This window comes from Herpailurus yagouaroundi, unplaced genomic scaffold (assembly GCF_014898765.1).
Source record: "Herpailurus yagouaroundi ecotype Mexico unplaced genomic scaffold, PumYag 77, whole genome shotgun sequence".
Taxonomy (NCBI): domain Eukaryota; kingdom Metazoa; phylum Chordata; class Mammalia; order Carnivora; family Felidae; genus Herpailurus; species Herpailurus yagouaroundi.
Genome location: NW_024412388.1, coordinates 25,520,897 through 25,545,658, shown reverse-complemented (window position 1 = coordinate 25,545,658; position 24,762 = coordinate 25,520,897). Strand labels below are relative to the sequence as shown.

Sequence of the window (24,762 nt, the reverse complement as noted above, 5' to 3'; positions counted from 1 at the left end):
GTTTGAGGATAAAGTGGAAGATAGGTTACAGGGAGAGTTTAGGAGATAAGGACATTAGTTGGGAGGCTCTCACAGTAGTTTGGGCAAAAGGACACTGGGCATCTGAGCTAAGATGCTGGAACTGGAAACAGAGAGGGCACAGAATCTGCAGATATTACAGAAAAGAGGTAAAAGGAAGAAGGAGATGCGGCCATCTTGGACCACTGACATTCCACACGGGCATGGGCCAGAGGTCAAAGACCTGATCTCCACCACAGAGCCTTCCATCTACTTTCTTCCCTTGCTGTGTGGTCCCCAGGGACTCACCCATGACCTCAGACCTTTGTAGTGTCTGACTTCCGCATAGTAAGATAGGTAGTAAGGTAGTAAGTAAGGTCCAAGTAACTGGGGCAAGGCACACAGTCCATCTTCACTCTCCTTATTCCTGGGGTCCAATATCTTTCTCTCCCGGTTCCCCACTGCCACCTCTTCAATGCTGAAACAATGGGCTTTGTTTGGTTCTGATCCACAGGAACCAGCATGGGAATCTGTGGTGACCCAGGGATCCCAGCACACGGCATCCGTTTGGGGGATAGCTTTGCCCCAGGCAGTCTGATGCGCTTCAGCTGTGAAGCTGGCCATGCCCTCCGGGGGTCGTCTGAGCGGACCTGTCAAGCCAACGGCTCATGGAGTGGCACACAGCCTGAGTGTGGAGGTAATGTATGTGACCATTCTGCTTTTCCCCTTTGCCCAACCCCGGCTGCTCCTCCCCCATCTTCCTATTCCCAAGCACCTGCCCTCACACTCCCAGACAAAATACATGGCCCCATTTGAACCCTTGGCCTGGAGGATAATGGTCATCAATAGGTAGTTCTCAGTCCTGCCCATTAGTGATCCAAAGATGAAAAGATTTCCTGAGCTCACCTAAGGAGGGAAGAAACCAGAAGGAACTAAGTTTAGCCTGTTTATTCATTTATTTCCCGTTTACCTTCAACAATCACGTGCCAAATACTGTAGTAGGTGCTTGGGACACGACAGTGCCAAGACAGACACACCTCGCCCTCTTGGAGTTTAGTTTAAGGGAAGAGATTGTTTAACGAGCACCCAAAGTGCCAAAAGAAATACAAATCTAATTTTTGAAAGACCCTTTAAAGGTAATAGAAGCCCCTCCTGATGTTCCCTGGGGTGGGTCCAGTGGGGGAAATATATTTCTCCACACACTCCTAAATTTCTGAAAATAGCTTTATTTTAAAACCTCTCTCCCCAGAGTCTGACTTTTTGTAGCTGTTCCCTGGATCTCTCTCTGTCTCTCTTTAAAATACAGCCTGCATAGCACTCTCCTAGTTGGGAAGCTGAGTGTAAGGGTATATGACAAAGTGCTGGAAGAGGAAGGAGACCATATGAAATAGTCACCTAGCAAGGGGGGGTGGGGGGCAGGGAATAGAATAGGGACGTAGATCATTGCCAGGCAGCACCAAGGGCTCACTTAAGGAAAGAGACCATTGATTTATTTTTTTTTTACATTTTTATATGAAATTTATTGTCAAGTTGGTTTCTATACAACACCCAGTGCTCATCCCAACAGGTGCCCTCCTCAATGCCTATCACCCACTTTCCCCTCCCTCCCGTCCCCCATCAACCCTCAGTTTATACTCAGTTTTCAAGAGTCTCCTATGGTTTGCCTCCTTCCACCTCTGTAACTTTTATTCCCCTTACCCTCCCCCATGGTCTTCTGTTAGGTTTCTCAGGATCCACATAAGAGTGAAAACATATGGTATCTGTCTTTCTCTGTATGACTTATTTCACTTAGCATAACACTCTCCAGTTCCATCCATGTTGCTACAAAAGGCCATATTTCATTCTTTCTCATTGCCAAGTAGTATTCCATTGTACATATAAACCACATCTTCTTTATCTATTCATCACTTCTTTATTTTTTTTTCAATATATGAAATTTATTGTCAAATTGGTTTCCATACAACACCCAGTGCTCATCCCAAAAGGTGCCCTCCTCAATACCCATCACCCACCCTCCCCTCCCTCCCACCCCCCATCAACCCTCAGTTTGTTCTCAGTTTTTAAGAGTCTCTTATGCTTTGGCTGTCTCCCACTCTAACCTCTTTTTTTTTTTCTTTCCCCTCCTCCATGGGTTTCTGTTAAGTTTCTCAGGATCCACATAAGAGTGAAAACATATGGTATCTGTCTTTCTCTGTATGAGACCATTGATTTAAAGTGAGAGTAGTCGGCATTGGCCTGTGTTTTTGTTCAGCCACATTTTGCTCCATAGGTGCAGGCACAGGGTAGGTGAAGTGTTAGGTGTACAGTCGGGGTTTTATCAGGCAGCTAAGACGCTGGCAGCAAGTGGCCGGAGAGGTGCGGGTATATGCAAGGTGGGGATTATGATGGATCTTGGCTCCTGTGCTGGATAAGAAGGGAGCAGGATTATGAGTGGAAGAAGGGGCAGTGAAAAAGTGGTAGGATCAGTGGATGATAGGTCCCATTAGAACCAAAATATCTCCAGAGAATGAATCCCAGAAGGCATGAGCTGGTCAGAGAATGGCTCTTGACATTGAGGTTGTGGAGTAGTTTTATAGAGCCAGGGAAGACATTCTGGCCCCTGATCAGGGGACCCCTTCCCAGCAAAGGATACAGATGGAGCTAATGCCCTCTCCCACTTGTCTGCCTGAAGTCCTTTTTTTATAGTTTTTTTTTTTAATTTATTTATTTATTTTGAGAGAGAGAGAGAGAGAAAGAGAGAACACAGGAGGGGCAGAGAGAGAGAGAAGGACAAAGACAGAATCTCAAGCAGGCTCCACACTGTCAGCACAGAGCCCAATGTGGGGCTCAAACTCACAAACCATGAGATCAGGACCTGAGCCAAGACCAAGAGTCAGACGCTTAACCAGCTGAGCCACCCAGGCATCCCTGGAAATCCTGCCTTTGAGGGTGCTTTTGCAAAGTTAGTTTCCATAGGAGTTTGCAGGCATAGAAAGAGGTTTGTAAAGTGTATCAACAGGGGGAGAATTTTGTGCATTGTTAAATATCCACTGTGACCCAGGTCTCCTTTCATGCCACTCAGATCCTAGCATGGACTCACGCACCATGTCAGGAGTGTTCAGGGAACAGAAAGTGGGTGGCTGAGAGTCTGGACCTGGAAGTGAATGTTTTTGGAATAAGTGTGTGTGTGTATGATATGTATATGATTCTTCATGACTTTCCTTAACAAGCTCCCACTTACCTTTCAAGGTACTACTCAGATTCCTATCTCCAGCCCCAATTATCTCCTCCCTTCTTAGTGTGTTTTTTTTCTTCAAATACAACACTTATTTCATCATATTTTAATTCAACTGTCTGTAGGTAGGTTCTTAAGATGGACTGAGCTCCTCAAGGGCAGGGTATATGACTACTACTGTGTTCCCAGCATCTAGGAAGCACAAATACTTGGTGAACCCATGGGTGTTGAGGCCTATCTGTTGTGCTCGTTAAAAGGAATCATCTGTAGATTTGACTTTCAGACCACATGAATGTTATATGTACTTAGTAAAGTAAAATTAAAGCAAAACCTAGAAAACAGCAATCTCTAGGGGCGCCTGGGTGGCGCAGTCGGTTAAGCGTCCGACTTCAGCCAGGTCACGATCTCGCGGTCTCTGAGTTCAAGCCCCGCGTCAGGCTCTGGGCTGATGGCTCGGAGCCTGGAGCCTGTTTCCGATTCTGTGTCTCCCTCTCTCTCTGCCCCTCCCCCGTTCATGCTCTGTCTCTCTCTGTCCCAAAAATAAATAAAACGTTGAAAAAAAAATTAAAAAAAAAAAAAAAAAAGAAAACAGCAATCTCTAAATATCAAAATCAAGATGAAAACAAATTAACCTAACTACATATTAAGTTGGTGATGTAATAACCCAGAGAATCATTTTAACTGACTGGAAAAATTGGCATTTGACTATGGCATATATATCCTAAGGATGGAGAATGGCAATGAAATCTTAAATTGTTTCTAGCAATCAGATCGTTAGTAATAATATTGATATTAATATTCTGAAACTACTTGAAAACAAATTAAAATTTGCCAAGATTTTCAGCATTAAAGAGATATAATATAAAAATAAAGAAGTTAGGGGAAAACTCTTAATCCTAAATTTGGATTAGTAATACCAGCATAAACTCATAATGAATTTTCAATTTACAAGTGTATTGTCCCAGCTCTACCCATTCTAAAAGTCTAGTATCAACAATGATCTCAGTAGCAATGAGTACCCTTAACTTTCAGATTATGGTTTTTTGTTTTTGTTTTTTTTAATTTTTTTTTCAACATTTATTTATTTTTGGGACAGAGAGAGACAGAGCATGAATGGGGGAGGGGCAGAGAGAGAGGGAGACACAGAATCGGAAACAGGCTCCAGGCTCCGAGCCATCAGCCCAGAGCCTGACACGGGGCTCGAACTCACGGACCGCGAGATCGTGACCTGGCTGAAGTCGGACGCTTAACCGACTGCGCCACCCAGGCGCCCCAAGATTATGGTTTTTGAATCCATTCTCTGTTAAGAGGAACCAGAGCTCTCTAGACAAATGGCTGATTCTAGGACTAGGGCAGAGTATATAACATGAACATGACACATCTTGTCACTCCAGGGAGGAATCTACCACAGACAAGTGAGATCATGTCAAAGAAATGTAGGAGCCAACTTGGAGAGGTTCTCCTAGCCAAAGACGGGATAACTTAAGCATCAATAATAGTGGCAATGGGAGGCAACATATAAGTTTTAAATCTATACAGCCAAATGACTATTGGTCACCACTGGATCTTGCTAGGAAACCAAATCATTATCTGACATCTGATTTAAAAAAAAAAAAAATCAAGCATTATCCAGCCTTCCTTTATGAATTATATCTTAGGGTAAGCAAATATTTGATGATGGGCAAGTTCTTGATTAAAGAACTGTAGCTAATGCAGAAAGAGTGATAGAGCTAGTATCACCATTTTCTGTCCCCTAATGAAATAATAAATCAACAGTCAGCAATTGCTGCTTAAATCAGTAAGTGAAACCCAATGGCAACTTTGTAATGCCAGACTGGGTGGACAAGCCTGAACCCAATGATCAGCCTCGCCATCCTGAACCAGGAAACAACCAAACATGCTGTGCCCCTTGGTGCAATACAGTAGGAAAGACAGAACCACCTATGAAGTACCCTTGCCAGGAAGCAGAACTTGACTACAGGAACTGCAGGGGACAGAGCAATAAGTCAAACGATACCTCACTGGTGGAGTTAGCAACATCTGGAAAGTGGGAAACTCCACTGGAGAAATGCCCTGGTTTCTGTACAGATAAATTATAGGAGAGGGAACAGGATTCTCTGAATTCAAAGAGTCTTAGAGACATGCCCATCAGATGTCATATTTGAATCATGATTCAAAGAAATCAACTGTAAAAAAAGAGGGGGGGGGCGACAATTGAGGAAATTAAGGAAACTAAGCTCTGATTGGATATTTGGTAATATTAAGGAATTATTTAAAATTTTAGGTGGGATGATAAAATAGATATAGTCTTTACTTTTTAGAAATTTAAAAAAAAAATTCATTCAGATCTCATCTTGAAAGCAGCATGAGAGACATTTCAATCACAGGGTCCTTATAGGGCACGTGGTTTGCACTCTGGGCCGTTCTCAGTCCCCCGGGTGACACCTGTCCTTGTTCTGGTGAATAATGTGCTCCTCTGGCTTCCTAGTGATCTCTTGTGGGAACCCTGGTACTCCAAGCAATGCCAGAGTCATGTTCAGTGATGGCCTGGGCTTCTCCAGCTCCATCGTCTATGAATGCCGGGAAGGCTACTACGCCACGGGCCTGCTCAGCCGACACTGCTCGGTCAATGGCACCTGGACAGGCAGTGACCCAGAGTGCATAGGTAAGATCCCAGGCCCTCTGGTCTCCATGGCAAGTGGTAGCCAAGGCAACTGGTCTCCTCCATGCCAAAGAAGGCTGTGTGTGGGAGATTGGGAGGCTGGCTACATTGGGGGACCCACCTCTGAATGATGGTGTCTAATTATTCAGCACAGACTGTGTGACCACCACTGAGCTGAGGGTCTTGTTTTATATACATTGTGCCATTTGACCAGTAGCTACTGTGAGCCCCACTTACATATGACGTGACCAAGGCTCGGGGAGGTTAAGAATATATACGTTTGCTATTTCTCAGGCTCTAGCCTGTTCCTTGGCCATTCTTGTTCTCTTTTAAAACAAACTCCCCAGGCTCAGCCTGATTCTCTTCCCACTTTAAAGCTGCCACTGTCTGCCATCTTTGTGGGTTCCTCTCAGCCTTGGACCCATTCCCCACCCACCCCGAGCCTGGCTCCCAAGCCTGGGATAGCTCCACTGCTCCCCTTTCCTGCTCCCCTCAGGGGCAGGCCCAGACCTTTCTCCTCGGGAAGGATGTCACTGTCACTGTGGGACCCAGATGGAGGGAAGGGATGAGATAAAGGAATCTGAAAACACGGCCCCTTTCCAAGCCCTAGCTTATGACTTCAAGCTCTGACTAAATCCCCACGTCAAGTTCACTTCTGTTGGGAGGCCAGAGCTCACCAAACCCCACCCTCACTTGATACTGTAACAAAGATACAGCCATTGCAAGGTCACAAGGCCCTGCTTCTAAGCCGCTGGCCCTACAGGGGCCTCCTAAGCAGAGCAGCAAGTAGTGACATGCGCCCCTCAGCAGACAAATTGTCCTGTGAGGCCCAATAACACAGTTAGGCTTATCGACCTGAAAACTTCCCTCTCTGGGCGCCAGCCTCATTTAGGAGCTAAGGCCTCTGGGTACTTCCTCTCAGAAGGGGTGGGCTTTAAATAAGGATGGTCTTCATAGCCCAGGTTGCTGGGATGCATAAGAATGGTGTGGGTGAAGACAGTGGGGATGCAGGAGGGCCTTTGCAGACTTGATCAAAGTGACTTTAGAACGGGCAATACTGAACCAGGAGTCTGTGAGAAGACAGGGCATCCCTGATCTGACCCTCTTCCCTCCTGGACATATGCAGGGAACACCAGGCATAGTACTGGAATGCTGGGGAGAAACGGGGTCTGTACTGAAAGTGAACAATGCTTTATTCCCCTTATCCCAGTCATAAACTGTGGTGACCCTGGGATTCCAGCCAATGGCCTCCGGCTGGGCAATGACTTCAGGTACAACAAAACTGTGACATATCAGTGCGTCCCTGGCTACATGATGGAGTCACATAGGGTGTCTGTGCTGAGCTGCACCAAGGACCGGACATGGAATGGTACCAAGCCAGTCTGCAAAGGTGTGTCTGAGGGCTGCACATGTGGACAGAGGGCCAAAGAAGATACAAAAGTGAGACATGGGCCTTGAACATGTAGAAGGGAGGGAGGTGACAAGTCAGAGCCCTAATAACATCCTATCATGGGGGGTGTGAGGTGAGGACTGGTCCCTGAACATCTGCAAGGAGAGAGTCAGAGGTACCAAGGTAAGGCCTGGGCTTTGAACATCAAAGGGAGGGCCATGCAAAGAGAGGAGTGGGTCGTCACACTTGAGGGCATTGTAAAATGCAAAAGGACCCTGGCTCCCAAAGTAAGAGGGGGCATTCCTGATTCTCCCTGCTTAACCCAGAGCCCCAGAGGGTTCAGGGTAGCCGGTGACATCGGAACTGGGTGAGTGGGGCCTGGTTTCCTAGGATGGCACCAGAACTCAGCATGCTTTGGTCTTCCCCTCCCCCAGCTATCATATGCAAACCGCCTCAGCTCATCCCCAATGGGAAAGTGGTGGGGTCTGACTTCATGTGGGGCTCAAGCGTGACGTATGCCTGCCTGGAGGGGTACCAGCTGTCCCTGCCTGCGGTGCTCACCTGTGAAGGGAATGGATCCTGGACTGGAGAGTTGCCTCAGTGTTTCCGTAAGTTGCTCACCAGGGCCTTTGTGCATCTTATCTGCTGGCTCCTGCCCATTCCTGCCTCAGAGCTTTGCTACTGGAAGGCCTAGAATAGGTAGTGCCCTCCCCAAAATCAGGGGTGAGCTTTGTCAGAGACGCTATTAGAGGGGATTTAAAGGAAAATAAGGAGAATATCCTAACTGAGCTCTGGCGGTGGACACTGTGAAGTGACATTGGAAGGAAATGAAGCTGGAGATAAGGGAAGTGTTTCTTAACATGAAAGGTTGTTCACTGGATAGGATAGTTCCCAAAGATCTGGAAGGGACCCATGCTGGAAATGTACATGTCTTTATGGAAAATAGCCTGTGCAGAAAAGATTCCTGGAGCATTCATGACTTTTTGGTGAAAGAGTTTATTTCTTATCCACCTGGCCTAATTTTGTCCCCAGGAGCCCAATTCCATCCCATTTTATTTTTATTTTTATCCATTATATATATTCATTATATATAATGAATAAATATATATCCATTATATTTATCCCATTTATTTTTATTCCCTTATTCTTGTCATAGCACATAATTGGGCCCTAGAAGGTTTTGTTGGTGCCCATGCTTTAGACAAACACTAGGACCTATTTTTTTCTACTTGGCATTTATCTAATTCTGTAGAAAACTACCAACATACCCATGACATTGTTTGGGTGCCTCTGAAAATTCACTTCCATTTGGGAAATTTCAGCAGGAACTAGAACCAGCAGCTCAAAAAGTGGATGCAAGAAAGGCAGCATTTAATGCACGGTTAACCCCTCAGGCCTTTGCACACCTTCAGAAAAACATTAGGAAGGTAACAAGTTCAGGGTTGCGTGTAGACTCAGAAACCTTGCTTTTCTTCCTAAGAAATAGCCAAATTGCTTATGAACAATGAATTATGGTCATCATAAAAAAAAAAGTACCGCATCTGAAAATACAAAGAAGAATGTAATAGTCATCTGAACTCTCACTTCCCAAAGATAACCAAGGTTAAGTTCTTGGCTGTGCTTCCACACCGACCGCAACGCTTTCTTACATAGATAGCAGGAGGTGTGCAGTTTTCTGTAAACGGTTTGCAATCATGCTGTGCTTACTAGTTCATGACTTGTCTTCCCTGATGGGCCATCACCACCTTTCTCCATCACTCGATACGGATCTACACATCATCATGTGTAATAGCATAAAGCATTTCTTTGTTGTAGATACCACAACTGGTTTAATCTTCTCCTACTGGTGATGAATTTAGGTTTCTCCAGTTTTAATCTTGTTAGAAGCAGTCCTGCAATAAATGTTCTTGAGGATAGCATCTCCTCACTCTTGTGGTGAAGTCCTAAGAGAGAGAAAATACTGAGCCAACAGGCGTGCACTCTCAACGTCCTGACACCTGTTGCCAAACTGTCTTCTAGAAAGCACACTCACACTCCCGCCAGCAGTTTATGAGAATATGTCTTGACTCACATCCTCATTAACAATGGATTTTGCCAATATCTTTTAATATTTACTAGCCCAAGAAGTTTTAAAAGGTATCTCATTGTTTTCTTTGGCCTCACCTTCCTTATCAGCAAGATGGAGCCATTCTTTCTTTGTCATCCATTTGTACTTGCTCATTGAGCTGCCTCTTCTGGATTTGGCGACATCTGGTCAACTTGGCCCGTAACTGACTTCTGATTGGTTAGACTAGACTCCCCAGCTTCCATAGAGGATTCTGCCAGCATAGCCTGCTGGTCCTGCTTCCATTTTATTTTGGTTATGTTTATGAACCTCTCGACTCCATGCATATACACACGTTCATATCATAGCATCAAGGGTGTTCTTCATGCTTGAAGTGGTATCTTTGGGAGCTTTGCCTTTGGTAGCCCATTTTCTTGTAGATTGCTGGTAAGAAGTCAGATATCTTTATTTCTCACCCACTGTGCTCCACAACATATTTACCATGGCCAAGTGGCTGACCACTGAGGTGTGCAGTAAACCGTGGAATTCTTATCACTGGTTCATACTTTGCATCTGGGCCTCCCGCAGTTCTTGGTGCTTCCTCTTCCCTCCTCCAGATTGCGTCTCTTCCTCCGTAGGCCTGCTTCTCAAACCTGGTCATTCTCTTGCTGTATTATTGCGAATGTATCCTCGTAACACCATTCTTCCTCATAGAACTCCCTAAACATGGTCAAGGATTTTGTCCCCATACTGTAGCAGATCAGGATCAACTCATTTTCAGCCTCACCCACTTCCTACATGTTCCCCAGATCCACTCAGCTCTTTCCGTGCTACCTTCTCATTTGGCTGGGCCGCACCCCTGTTTTTAAGAAAGAGCTTCTCGGGGCGCCTGGGTGGCGCAGTCGGTTAAGCGTCCGACTTCAGCCAGGTCACGATCTCGCGGTCCGTGAGTTCGAGCCCCGCGTCAGGCTCTGGGCTGATGGCTCAGAGCCTGGAGCCTGTTTCCGATTCTGTGTCTCCCTCTCTCTCTGCCCCTCCCCCGTTCATGCTCTGTCCCTCTCTGTCGCAAAAATAAATAAACGTTGAAAAAAAAAATTAAAAAAAAAAAAAAAAAAAAAAGAAAGAGCTTCTCAACTTGACTTCTCCCCGCCGCCCTGCCACCCCTGATTGCACCATTTCCAAATGTGCAACTTTCACTTCTTCTCCTGAGTATCTAATGCACTTGTGTACTTTCAGTCAATTTTGTTGATGTTCAAGCCATGTTACTGAAAATTGGTACCTTTCATCTTTTACACCCTCCTGTGTTATCTGACTTAGATTCCAAGATCTCAGAAGGCAGGGCTCATGCCTGCAGACTTATTTGGCTCCAGAAACAGCAGAAAATCAGGAGCTGAAAGGCGTTTAATAAATGGTCTTTGAAAGTTAATAGAGAAGGAAGTGCATCTAATTCAAAGCAAAACAGGAATGAGGAAGAAGAGTCACCCTGGGCCTTTAGCTCTGCTCTGATTACCCACATGTGAACTCATCCACTGAGAGGTCACAGCGCATCAGTACATCCATACAGACAACATTTTACATTTCGCAGTGCTTTGTGTTGCCTCCTCAAGGGACGTTTGCACACATGGTCACATCTGATGCTCACAGCGACGTATCCTGGGAGGTGGGCAGGAGAAGTCCCTTCTCCGGTGGCTGATGGGGAAGATGAGGCTCAGAAAAAGGACCTGACATAGTGAGTGAGTGACAAAGTCTAGTCTGAAAACAATCATCGATCCAATTTTCTCTGAAACTCTCACTCAAATTTATAGCTCATGCTATTACCACTAGAACTTTGAAGACAGGAGAAAAGAATAGACATAAAATTTAATTTTTCATTTTAGACTGCTTCAATAAATGGAACTTCAGAGCCACATATGATCGACATGAGGCCCTTTCTTTTTAGCGGAGCACATTAACAGTGTGAAGACCCATCCAGCTGCTCCCCACGGCAGCTGGTTTGTTCGGGGCTTGGCGATTCGTAGAACTGCCACAGCAAGTGTTTACAGAAAAGAAGTGCAAGTTGAGCGTGCTTTCCGACCAACACGACACAAGAGTGCTGGCGGTCCCCTGGGCCTACTCACACCACACCACACACCACTGGTTGTTTATTATCTTTGGGCTTGATAGCTGTTTCAAAGTATATTGATTCAGGGTGCCTGGGTGGCTCCACTGGCTAAGGCTCCGACTTCAGCTCAGGTCACGATCTCCCAGTTTGTGGGTTCAAGCCCCGCATCAGCCTCTGTGTTTACAAGCTTGGAGCCTGGAGCTTGCTTTGGATTCCGTGTCTCCCTCTCTCTCTGCCTCTCCCCTGCTCAAGAGCTCTCTCCCTCAAAAAAAACAAACATTTAAAAAAAATTTTTAATAAATAAAAGTATATTGGTTCTAAGAACAAAACTACAGGTAGAATCCCTCTGTGCTTATTTTAAAAGGCATCAAAATCACTATTGCAGGCAACCCCCTTTAAAACACAGGTCTGTTTCTGCAACGTCCTAAGGAAATAAGAATTTTTAGTAAACTATGTATGCAAACGCTTAAGACAGTGAGCTGAAGGGACAGAAGAGGGGCCTGCCTTTATTCTATTTGCTGTCACACAATTTGAATTTGGTAATCATTCTCTAGTGAATCTCCCTGATGACCTCAATGAAATGGGCACATTCATACACTACTCGCTGCAGCGTAAATGCACACTTTTTGGAAAGCCATTTCCAGTCCACGTCAAGACCTGTAAACACGTTTAAACCTTTAAACATACAAAGTCCTAGAGAATCCCCCTAAGAAAACACTACCAGGGAAAGAATAGCCCTATAACATCTAAGGTTATAATAATAGAAAATACCTAATACAAATGATTAGCTATGATAAACTACAGTTACGGCACAACCTTTCATTGCATATGTGGCCAGTGTTTACAGGCTAATAAGCAAACAAAGCAGGGTTTACAACACTTGGACATCAGGTTCACAGCCACGCACAAGGTTACATACAGCCGAGCGTAGGCTAGGAGAGAATGAGCATCAAAGTGGAAAAAAAGTTTCGGTAGTGAGTTTTAGCTTATTTTTTCTCAACGTTCTACACTTCCTAGAACATTACTTCATTACTTGGGGGATTATTAACAAGCAGTTTGAATATGGAAAGGAGAGGAAGCACACGGCAGCAGGTGTGAGAGGCAAGTGTGATCTTTTCCCCGGGGCTGCCCCCGTGTGCAGAGTTCAAGTAGAACCAGGAGGAAAGCCAGCCTGGGGTGGCAGACGGGGTTCTAGAAAGCAACTCAGACCTGCCTTTCTCCCTTCGTCTTTCCAGCCGTGTTCTGCGGAGATCCTGGCGTCCCAGCCCGTGGGAGGAGAGAGGACCGAGGCTTCTCCTACAGGTCGTCTGTCTCCTTCTCCTGCCAGCCCCCTCTGGTGCTGGTGGGCTCACCACGGAGGTTTTGCCAGTCAGACGGGACGTGGAGTGGCACCCAGCCCAGCTGCATAGGTAAGAGGTGGTCTGGGGCAGAGTGTCCCAGCTGGTGGGCATCCTTCTCTCAGGCCCAAGATGATGCCTTTCCTTCCCCTGCCTTCAGTGCTCTCATTTGCAAAAGGGAACAAGTCCTCCTCTGAGCTTCTTAAAGCAGGGTGTGATATTGAAATAGCCAGAGTGAACTTGCTGCCGGGGATCACATAGCCCGGGGGTATGACTCGGGTGGAGATACCAACAGGTGGGGGAGGCAGGATCTGGCTCCATTTTCCCCTCCTACCCCTATTTCTCAGAGTGAGCGGAGGCGATGAAAGCTTCAGTGCCCGTGTGGTCTGTTTCTCTGTTTTGCAATCCAGACCCAACGCTGACCATGTGCGCAGACCCTGGTGTGCCGCAGTTTGGGATACAGAACAATTCCCAGGGATACCAGGTAATGAGGTCAGCCAAGATCGGGCCTTCCTGCCTCCTGTCCCTTCACATCGCTGTCAGCCTCGAAAGACTCAGGGGTCTTCCCTGGGGCAGCACCAGTGGGACACAAAACCTTGGAAGCTGGAGACAGGAAGCCCTCTGCCTCTTTGAACCGTGCCACACAGGAGCCCATTCAGAAACAGAAGGCACTTACACCAATCCAAAAACCTGATGTGGGAGAGCAGATTCTCACATACTGACAGCACCACTTCCCAGCAGGCCCATGTAGTTGCGGCGGGTGGTTATGGAAAGACAGAGATGAGTGAGACAGATAACCTTCTGTCCTCACGGCACATATCCCCTACTCACAGACACAAGGCTTAGACAGAGTGGCAGGAGCGAGCAGATGCCACACGGGAGACAGGCTCCATGGACACCTTCCAGGAGGATACAGGCTTCATGGACACATCTCAGAATGAGCTTCAAGGAGAAGGAAGGGATTTGGACAGCCATGGATGGGACGCACAGAATAGAGAGCAGGAAGCAGGAAAGTACGGGTGCGTTCAAGGCGGGACGATTAACTGGAGCCCAAGATGTGCCCAGAAGAAATGGCACATTGGGATCCAGCCAAAGAATGTGACTCATTCACTCAATCTGCATTCATTTAACAATATTTAGCGGCATAACCTCTCCAGGTGGTAGGAATACAGTGAGAACAGGACAGGCCAGGTGCCCGCTCTAGGAAGCTCTCCATTTGGTGACAATAAACAGGATAATTTCTGACAACAATAAGCACTACGTACCATATAATATAAAGGGGTGTGATGGGGTGGGTTGCTATTTTAGGAAGCGGGGTGAGGGAAGACGCCTCCTGAACTTGACCTGTGGCCTCTGTGATGAGAAGGGCCAGCCCTGGGCAGAGCTGGGTGGGTATTTCTGGCAGAGGGAGCGGCCAGTGCAGAAGGGTGTCAAGGCAGGGGAGTGCTTAGCAGGTTGGAGGACTGGTAGGTGGGCGAGCCAGCAAGTCCGGAGCATTGTGAACAGAGGAGAAGAGGCCAGAGAGCTGGGTGAGGTTTGGAAATGGGGCATTGTCTTATAAAGTTAAATATTCACACATGCTGTGACCCAAGAGCTCCATTCCTGGAAACTAACCCCAAAGACACTCTTGCACATGTTACCAAAACATGAGAAAAATTGTGGTAAAGTCACACAATGGTGTATTAGCAGGGCAGATGAATGCACTACAGCTCTACACAATGCAGTCAGGGGGGAGCCCCGGTGGCTCAGTCGGTTAAGCACCCGACTCTGAATATCAGCCCATAATATCAGCCCAAGTCACGATCTCACTGTTCATGAGTTCAAGCCCTGTGTCAGGCTCTGCACTGACAGTGTGGAGCCTGCTCAGAATTCTCTCTCCCTCTCTTCCTGCCCCTCCCCACTCTCTCTCTCTCTCTCTCTCTCTCTCTGTCCATGTCTCAAAATAAATTTAGAAAACTTTGTTTAAAAAAGAAACATAGTATGGGGCGCCTGGGTGGCTCAGTCGGTTAAGTGTCCATCTTCCACTCGGGTCATGATCTCGCGGTTCATGAGTTTGAACCCTGCGTTGGGCTCTGTGCTGACAGCTTGGAGCCTGGAGCCTGCTTTGGATTCTGTGTCTCCCTCTCTCTCTGCCCCTCCCCTGCTCATGCTCTGTCTCTCTCTGTCTCAAAAATAAATTAAAAACATTAAAAAAAAAAAACCTTAAAAAAAAAAAAGAAAAGAAACATAGTACGGAATGACAAAGGTGGTATGATGCTATTTCAAAAAGATTAAAACTAGGAACAACATCGTTGAGAGAGATATGTGCCTATGTGTGATAGAATTCTTTTTTAACAAAGCAAGGAAATTAAAAACAAAATTCAAGGTAGTAGTTACCACTGAGGGGGAGCAGAGGAACAGGGCAGGGAAGGAGCACACAGATAGTGACAACTGTGTCACTAGCCTTCTAGCCCTTACGTGGAGGGGTGCACTCCACTTAAGATGTACAGTTCCTTATGACAGGTCATTTCTGTATATGTTCCACATAGACTTTTGCATGCATCAAATATCACATGATAATTTTTTTAATGTTTATTTATTTTTGAGAGCGAGACAGAGAGCAAGCAGGGGAGGGGCAGGGAGAGAGAGGGAGACACAATCCAAAGCAGGCTCCAGGCTCTGAGCTGTCAGCACAGAGCCTGACGTGGGGCTCAAACCCACAAACTGTGAGATCATGACTTGAGCTGAAGTCGGACGCTTAACCGACTGAGCCCCTCACGTGATAATTTTTGAGAAGAGAAAGCCATGGGCCAGGTCACCTAGGGCCCTCAAGGCCACAGTGAGCATTTTTGGTTTTATTCTAAATGTCACAGGAAACCATTTGAAGGTGATTCTGATCCAGCATTTGCACGCTGTGGAGAGAGTGAATGATGGGGGTTAAGGAGGGAGGCACCACACAAGTAGGATGCTGTTGCAGTGGCTCAGGAGGAAGGAGGAGTGACAGTGACACGGGGAGAAGTGCAGGGGTCAGGGTGGGCTTTGTAGACAGAACCAGAGGACTTGTTGGATTGGAGGGAGAGGCTGAAGCAGAGGGAGGAATCAAGGCTGTCTTGAGGGTTTTGATTTGCACAACTGGATGGACAGAGGTGCCGTTGCCGAATGAGATGATGAAATTCAAGACACAGCAGTGAGGCCTGGAGGAAGGGAGTGCGAGTCAAGAGTTTCACTTTGCGATTGAATTTGCTCCTGTACGTAATAGGGACACGTGAGTGTTCTTAGCTGGGAAATAGTGAAATCCGAGTTGCAACTTTGGAAGCTGATCTGACCCCGCCATGCCACGCAGAGGGCAGAGGGAGAGATGGAGTCGGTGGCTGCAGGGGTGTAGAGTTGGGCAGTGAGGGCTGGTGGAGGGTGAGGATGGGGAAAACAACTAAGCAGAGACTTAGATGGCAGGAAGGTGGCAATTCCGTCCGACAGATACTTACAAAGCAAGTGCCAGATGCAGCTATCTGGAGAGAAGACAAGTCTCCCTTCCTTACGGAATGTATCGAATCATAGAAGAAAGAGACACGCACAAGCAGTGATTCTGTTTCGTGCAGTGTATAAAATGCTTTCAAATCCACCACTGCATTTGAGTGTCACGACACTGTGCTGTAGACGTGGCAGGGCTGGTCACCCCACGCTCTCCACCAGAAGACTAAGGCATAGAGTCCCCTACAGCCTGTCACTCCGTGAGCAGACGTGGAAGCCGCAACTCTGATCACGATCTTCTGATTCTGAGTCAGGCATTCTGTCCGCCACAGTGGAGAGTGATGCTTCCAGTAACAGCATTGATCTGGCTCGGGGGCCTGGGTGAGGGCTTGCGGAAAAGGCAAAGTGGAAGCTGCCTCAAAGGGGGTAAATAATATTTAACCGGGCAGAGAAGTGGAAGTAGGATGTTGCAGGTGGAGACAGAGGTGTGGGTAGGAGCTCGGTCACGCGAAAGTAAGTAGTCAAGCGACAGGGTGTGAAGCATCGCTGGGCAGAAAGTCATCAAGGAACCTTCCCTCCTCCCCACAGGTCGGAAGCACAGTGCTCTTCCGCTGTCAAAAAGGTTACCTGCTTCAGGGCTCCACCACCAGGACCTGCCTTCCCAACCTGACCTGGAGCGGAACCCCGCCCGACTGTGTCCGTGAGTGCAGACTTCACCTGCATCCCACGATGGTGCCTCTTGGCAACACGTTATCTCCCCCAGCTGGGCACCCGGGCCATGCTCAGACGTTCTGGATGACGGGGAGCTCATGACTTCTCGTTGGGACCAATACTGCGTTCTTTGTAGTCCTTATCCCTTGGGGCCTCACGGAAGACACTGCCACACAAAAGCCTTTCTGATACTGGAAGGCAATTCCTATGCCTTAGCAAAAAAGAAAGAACTTTCCAGTGGCAGCAAAAACGAACTGCTACAAGGTCAGCCCTCAGGATGAAAGATTGCAGGCTTTTGACCATGATTATTCCTCTTCCCTCAGGAAGAGTGCTGCAGTCCCTCCAGACTGACTAAGCCAGTATCCACATCACCTCCATCGTAGCCATCTGTATAGACATCAAGGCTGGGATGGAGGGGAGATTTGGGGAGGGCATGCTGGACACGAAAGGGGCCTAGAAAGCAAAGGAAGGGGATGTTCCATCTAGGAACAGGAATGGGCAGAAGGCCTTCTGAGGACCCTAATCCCCCAGGCCCAACACCATCTTTCCTCTCGTCCAGCCCACCACTGCAAGCAGCCAGAGACGCCAACCCATGCCAACGTTGGGGCCCTGGACTTGCCCTCCATGGGCTACACCCTCATCTATTCCTGCCAGGAGGGCTTCTCCCTCAAGGGTGGCTCCGAGCACCGCACCTGCAAAGCAGATGGCAGCTGGACAGGCAAACCACCCATCTGCCTGGGTGAGTGTGCCTGCTCGGTGAACTTCTCCAGCAGGGGAGGCCAAAGGTGACAGCTGAGCTTGGGGGGAAGACGGCAACAGAGAAGGAAGAGGGGCGCCTGGGTGGCTCAGTTGGCTAAGCCTCCACTTCTCGATTTCAGCTCAGGTCATGATCTCACGGTCTGTGGGTTCAAGCCCCACGTCAGGCTCTCTGCCGACAGCGCAGAGCCTGCTTGGGATTCTCTCCCTTTCTCTCTCTCTGCCCCTCCCCCCGCTCTCATTGTTTCTCTCTCTGCCTCTCAAAATAAATAAATATTTCTTAAAAAGGAAGGCAAAGATGTGATTTCCAGGAGCTGGATCCTGCTGCTGATTTTCTGAGGTATTGAGCCTCTAGGAGATGTCAGTCTTGAGAGGCACAGGGTAAAGCCATCCCAAATCTTATTTTGCTACCTTCTCCCAGGATTATGTGTAATCATTTCCACCAAACCAGAATAACTCGTTACACATAGTATAACCTTGATAAAACAGCACCCACCCACAGATCCCTCGGCATTACCAAAATGCCCCAGACCTCCCTTCCCCTCGTCTTCATTCATTCATTCTGTTTATTGAGCATTATCACCACACATGCCTGTGCTAGGGATAGGGAATTGGAAGGTGAAAGACACAGACCCTGCCCTAAAATAGCTCACGTTCAGCTGCAGAAGACACATTATCAAATGTAACCGAACCTTCAGGAACATGGCAATGCACTGAATGCCGTGGGGATGAGGAGGAAGAGGACCAATTCAGCCTAAGTAGGGGAGGAGAGAAACCAGGGAAGGCTTCCTAGAGAAGGTGATCTGAGTCCAGGCTTAACAGAAGGGTCAAGCAAGGATAAAGGATCAGTTTGGTGCTGGAACAGCATTAAACTCTCTTACAGATGCTGATCGCACCATATTTCAGGTATTAAGTAAAGTCTAAGCACTTTGTGTGCGCTAACTCATTTAATCCTTAACAATCATCCTAAGAGGCAGGGGCTATTCAGATTTAACATATGAGGAAACTGAGACACGGAGAAGTTAAGCAACATGCCCAGGGTCACCAGCTGGTAAAGGAAAAGTGCTGAGATTCAGATCCTGAAGATCTAACTTCAGAATCCCTGTTCCTAAGTACTTTGCAGTTCTGCCCCTCGGGGAGAGAAAGTGTCAGAGTCAGAGCCTTTATCAGGGCCAGAATGTAATACTATTCTTGTATTTTCACTGCATGAAGTGTTGTACATTTATTTTACTTATGAAAAGTAGTATTTGTTCTCCATATGTGGTAGTGAACTCTTCTAGAGTACATTTAAGTTCTTATTGTGATAATATAATCATAATATAAAATTTACCAAATGAACCATTTTTAAGTGCATAGCTCAGTGGCATTAAGTGCATTGACCATACTGTGTGCAACCATCACCACCTTCTCCAGGACACTTTCATCTTCCCCAACAGAAATTCTGTCCCCATTATCATTTGTCTCAAGATAGTTTTTGATTTCCCTTTTGATTTCTTCTTCAGTCCATTGGTTGCTCAGGAACATGGTATATAATCTCCACATATTTGTGAATTTTCCACTTTTTTTCTTATAATTGATTTCTAGTTTTATATCATTGTGGCCAGAAGAGATGCTTGATATGATCTCTATCTTCTTAGATTTATTAAGAATTGTTTTGTAGGCCAACATATGCTCTGTCCTGGAGAATGTTCCCTGTGCACTTGAGGAGAATGTATATTCGGCTGCCGTTGGGTGGAATGTTCTATAAATGTCCGTTAAGTCCATCTGATCTCATGTTTAGTTTAGGTCCAGTGTTTTCTTACTGATTTACTGTCTGGATGATCTATCTGTTGTCAAAAGTGAGGTATTGAACTCCTCTACTGTTATTGTATTGCTGTCTGCTTCTCCCCACAGATTTGTTAATATTTGCTTTATATATTTAGGTGTCTTGATGTTGGGTGCATAAATATTTATAACTGTTATATCCTCGTGATGAATTTAACCCTTTATCATTATCTAATGAACTTCTTTCTCTCTTGTTACGGTTTTTGGCTTGAAGTCTATTCTATCTATATAAATATAGCTTGCTCCGCTGTTGGTTTCCATTTGCATGGAACATCTTTTTCCTTCACTTCATTTTCAGCTACATGTCCTTAAAAGTCAGTCTCTTGTAGGCAGCATATAGTTGGGTCTGGAGTTTTTGTTTGGTTTTTGTTTTGTCCACTCAACCGCTTTCTGTGTTTGGATTGGAGAATTTAGTCCATTTACATTTAAAGTAATTTTTGAGGGACCCCTGGGTGTCTCAGTCGGTTAAGGGTTCAACTTTGGCTCGGGTCATGATCTCACGGTTCATGAGTTCGAGCCCCACATGGGACTCTGTGCTGATAGCTCAGAGCCTGCTTCTGATTCTGTCTCCCTTTCTTTTTACCCCTCCCGTGCTCACACACTCTCTGTCTCTCTCAAAAATAAATAAACATTTAAAAAAATTACAGGGGCGCCTGGGTGACTTAGTTGGTTAAGCATCCAACTTCAGCTCAGGTCATGATCTCGTAGTTCATGAGTTCAAGCCCCACATCCAGCTCTGTGCTGACAGCTCAGAGTCTGGAGCCTGCTTCTGATTCTGTGTCTCCCTCTCTCTCTGCCCCTGCCCCCACTCACACTCTGTCTCTCTCTCTCAAAAATAAATAATAAAAAAATTTTAATTATAAAAAATAAGTAATTTTTTAGAAGTATGAACTTCCTGTTGCCATTTTCTTAATTGTTTTCTGGCTGCTTTGTAGTCGCTTTCTTCTTTTCTCACTCTCTTCCTTTGGAATTTGATGAGTTTCTGTAGTGGTACGTTTTGATTCCTTCCTCTTTTTGTGTATCAACTATAGGTTTTTGTTTTGTGTTTACTGTGAGGCTTACATAAAACATCTTATAATTACAGCAGTCTTGTAGAGCAAATAACAACTTAACTTTGAGTGCATACGAAAGCTCTACGTTTTTACACTCCCTACATTTTGTTTTTGAGATCACAATTGACATCTTTTTATATTGTGTATTCATTAACAGATTATTGTAGTTATAGTTACTTTTAACACTTTTGTCTTTTAACCTTTACACTAGCGTTATGACTGATTTACCCACCACAATTACAGTATTAGAGTATTCTGAATGTAACCATCTATCTTTATCAGTGAGCTTTATACATTTATATGCTTTTATGTTTAGATCTTTTCTTTTACTTGAACTCTTACTGTTGAACCTTGTGTAGCTGTACATTCAGTGTGTCCATGGCGTGGGGGGTGGGGGGAGGGAATTCAGGAGCCTTCTATGTCACCATCTTGCTCTGGAGTCTCTTCAAGAGTTCTTTATATATCCAGAATATAAGACCCTTATCAGATACAAGATTTGCACATATTTTCTCCAATTTTACGGGTGGTCTTTCGCTTTCTTTATTTTTTGTTAAGTTTACAGTACTCTATCCTTTATTTCACTCCTCACCTAAAATGAAATTAGACTGTCAATTTTAAGCTCCACTTTAGTCCTGTGTTACATTGTTTTTTCAAATGTGGGAGGTATTTTTTACAGCCTTATTGAGATATAATTGGTACATTAAACTGCACATATGTAATGAATACAATGCAATTAGTTTGGACTTTTTTTACCTTCTTTTGAAGGTCCTTCAAAAGAAGGTCCTTCTTTTTACCTTCTTTTGATGTCCTTTTGAACACAAAAGTTTTTAATGTTAGTGAACTCCAATTTATCTATATTTTCTTTGCTTGTTTGTGCTTTCATATCATATCTAAGAAACCACTGCCTAATCCAAGGTCATGAAAACTTATGCCTGTGTTTTCTTCTAAGAGCTTTATAGTTTAGCTCTTACATTTAGGTTTCTTTTGTGGGGTTTTTTTGGTGCGGGTGGTTGTTTGGGATCCAAATTCATTCTTTTGCATGTGGCCATCCAGTTATCCCAGCACCATTTATTGGAAAAACTATTCTTCACTATTCTTCATTGAACTGTCTTGGCACCCTTATCAAAGATCACTTGACCATAAATATGTGAGCTTATATCTGGATCCTCCATTTTATCCATTGAGCCGATGTCATTGATGCCTCTATGACATTACCACAGGTCTGATACAATAGCTTTGTAATAAATTTTGAAGTTGGGAAGTGTACATCTTCCTTTTTGTGCTTCTCTTTCAGGATTGTTTTGGCTCTTCTGGGCCCCTTTTATTTCTAGATGAATTTTAGGATTGGATTTTGAAATTCTGCAAAGCAGACAGCTGGGATTTTGACAGGGATTGTGGTAAATCTGTAGGTCAGTTGGGGGAGTGTTGCCGTCTGAGCTATATTAAGTCTTCCAGTCCATGAACATGGAATGTCTTCCCATTCATTTAAATCTTTAATTCCTTCAGGGGCGCCTGGGTGGCGCAGTCGGTTAAGCGTCCGACTTCAGCCAGGTCACGATCTCGCGGTCCGTGAGTTCGAGCCCCGCATCGGGCTCTGGGCTGATGGCTCAGAGCCTGGAGCCTGTTTCCAATTCTGTGTCTCCCTCTCTCTCTGCCCCTCCCCCGTTCATGCTCTGTCTCTCTCTGTCCCCAAAATAAATAAACGTTGATAAATCTTTAATTCCTTCTAATGATGGTTTGTCATTTTCAGCATATAAGTCTTGCACTTCCTTGGTTACATTTATTCTTAAGTACTTCGTTGTTTGTGATGTTACTGTGTACTTATATATAAAAACACAAAATGCTTTAGATGCAGTTGAATTTTACCTGTCCCTTCCTGTGTGACCTTGGGCAAGCCTCTTCACCTCTCTGCCCCTTAGTGGGTTTCTCTTCTATAAAATGGAGACAATAATCTCTACCTCACAGGTTTTTTTCATTAAAATGTTTCATGTTATTTACTTATTTTGAGAGAAAGCATGAGCAGGGGAGGGGCAGATAGAGAGGAAGAGAGAGAATCCCAAGCAGGTTCTGCACTGTCAGCACAGAGCCTGACATAGAGCTCGATCTCACAAACTGTGAGATCATGATCTGAACCAAAATCAAGAGTTGGACACTTAGCCAACTGAGCCACGCAGGTACCCCTCTACCTCACAGTTTTGAGAGCAGGGGTAAGTGAAATAACATGAAATACATGGCCTAGCATAGATCCTGGCCCATAAAATGCTTTCTCCCTCTCACTCCCTCATCTTATAAAACCTAAGACAATTAAAGGCATTTTGTTCATAAATTTGCTTTTACTGAGTCATTGTGGAACGTTTCTCCACAGCCTTTTGCAAACACAAACATAAGCTAACCTCCAGAGTCAGAAGGATTATGCTAAAACCCTGGCCTCCTAAAAGAGACAGTAGGGAGAGTCAGCCCTTCCTTGGTGACAAGACAGATATTTCTGTTGTTTCTGTGTCAAATAAGGAAAGACATTAACATTGGCTGACTGTCACCTCATTTATTTATCACAGACCTATAAGGTATGTTTCAGTATTTGCCCATGTTTCCAATGAGGAGACAGAGACTCTGAGTGGTAAAGTAACTAGTCAAGGTCACACAGCATTAAGTAGCACTACTGGGACCTGAACCTAGACTGTATGGCTCAGGCCCAAAACTTGTGCTTTTGCACATGCTTTTGCCTGTGAGGGCTTCTCAGTCTTTTATTTCCCACACACATGAGTGCTTCATTGGATTCAGTTGTAGACTGATGTGTATATAAACTGCTGTGAAAGGGGTGACAGCCTCAGGCCATGGGCAGCTACTAGGAAGCTCCATAACCTTTTATGATCTCTGAAATTGCTTAGAGAATCATCAGTGAGCCAGTGACAAAAATAATGGTGAATATAACAATCAGAAGGAGGCCCAAGACCAGGTGCTGGATGTGCAGGCACTCGGTGGCAGAGTCATAGGCCTGAGCCTCTGTCACGTCACCCACCCTCTTCCAGTCCCTGGGCCTCACAGAGTAGCCCAGGCAGCACAAATTCACAAAGACTATGTTGAACAGGGACCAGATGATTTGATCACGCACAGAGGTTTTGCTGTGAATGCCGATCGTGGTGGTTGCCATGGGATCCAAGCCCTGGGTCACCCCAAGTACAGCCACCTCGTGCTTCTCCTTGAGCATCTCATAGGTTGGGGGGGATGTGGTGTGGATGCCGGGAAAGTAGGGCTGAGAATTGCAGTTCATAGTGCCAGACGGAGCAGCTGTTGGGGGCTTCTTAGTCTTCATATCCTCACTCCAAAGGAGGGAAGCACTCCACTGAAACCCCCACCAATGCTCAAGGAGTTCGCTTTTGATTGGTGGAAGGTCCTCCTTGGTGCCAGGCATCTGGGAGGAAAGTAGAAACAGTCCGGGACAGGGCTGTTCAAACTAGAGTCATCCGTAGGGACGTTCAGCAGATCTCTGTACCAGGGTGGAAAAATAACTTTATTTTCCTTTACCCTTTACTGAAATTTAGCATTTCCTTTCATTTGGAATGTAGACAAAAACCCAAAACAGTGTTTACAACACCTATAACTTTGTAACCAGTAAAAATTGCAGAGATTTTCATATTATATTACCATTCTCGCTGATATCATGAAATATTGCGTATGTTCCTGACTAATGTTCCTAATGAAACATTAGGGTAGTGACTGGACCTGCTGCCAGATCCTGTTACTTAATGCAGTAGTAAAGAATCACATATCTCCCTGCATCCTAGTTCTTTGTTTAGTATTTCAATGACTATAATCGATGGAATGGATTTCCCTTTAGCTCTTTACCTTTGATTATTCTGACAGGGGCCCATAGCATCACCAGACCATCAAAGTACCCACTCCCAGTCTAAAGAGGACAAGTCCAAAACAAGATCTCAAAGAAACCATTGACCTAATGTCAGAGAGGTGGCCATTATTTCTCCAGTAGAGTGTAGAGCAGAGGCTGAACCTATTTCTCTCCTTTCTCTTTCCCCAGCAGAGGTGCGGCCTAGTGGGAGACCCATCAACACTGCCCGGGAACCACCACTCACCCAGGCCTCCGGTAGGTATGGTTCAGATCTCTGGCTCAAGAAACTGGTGTTGCTTCCGTCACCTAGTTACACATGACTTTCTAAGTACTCAGTGAAAGGATGTGAAAACTGTCTACAGAGCCAAACAGGTTTC

The 24,762-nt window shown here is 45.6% G+C and overlaps 2 protein-coding genes across 2 annotated transcripts in view; one reads left to right on the top strand and one right to left on the bottom strand.

Moving 5' to 3' along the window:
- Positions 1–24,762, top strand: part of CSMD2 (CUB and Sushi multiple domains 2) — a 553,689-nt gene that overhangs the window by 518,495 nt on the left and 10,432 nt on the right. The window contains exons 57-65 of the mRNA XM_040455784.1: positions 512–694; positions 5,700–5,876; positions 7,084–7,263; positions 7,698–7,871; positions 12,644–12,817; positions 13,156–13,229; positions 16,784–16,895; positions 17,466–17,645; positions 24,575–24,640. Of these exons, the coding sequence (XP_040311718.1) occupies positions 512–694; positions 5,700–5,876; positions 7,084–7,263; positions 7,698–7,871; positions 12,644–12,817; positions 13,156–13,229; positions 16,784–16,895; positions 17,466–17,645; positions 24,575–24,640 (1,320 nt within the window). The remainder of the gene's footprint in view (positions 1–511; positions 695–5,699; positions 5,877–7,083; positions 7,264–7,697; positions 7,872–12,643; positions 12,818–13,155; positions 13,230–16,783; positions 16,896–17,465; positions 17,646–24,574; positions 24,641–24,762) is intronic.
- LOC121025842 (interferon-induced transmembrane protein 3-like) lies at positions 23,150–24,018 on the bottom strand. Its single transcript, XM_040468618.1, has one exon. It carries the CDS (start codon positions 23,948–23,950, stop codon positions 23,423–23,425), a length of 528 nt encoding a protein of 175 aa, XP_040324552.1. The 5' UTR covers positions 23,951–24,018; the 3' UTR covers positions 23,150–23,422.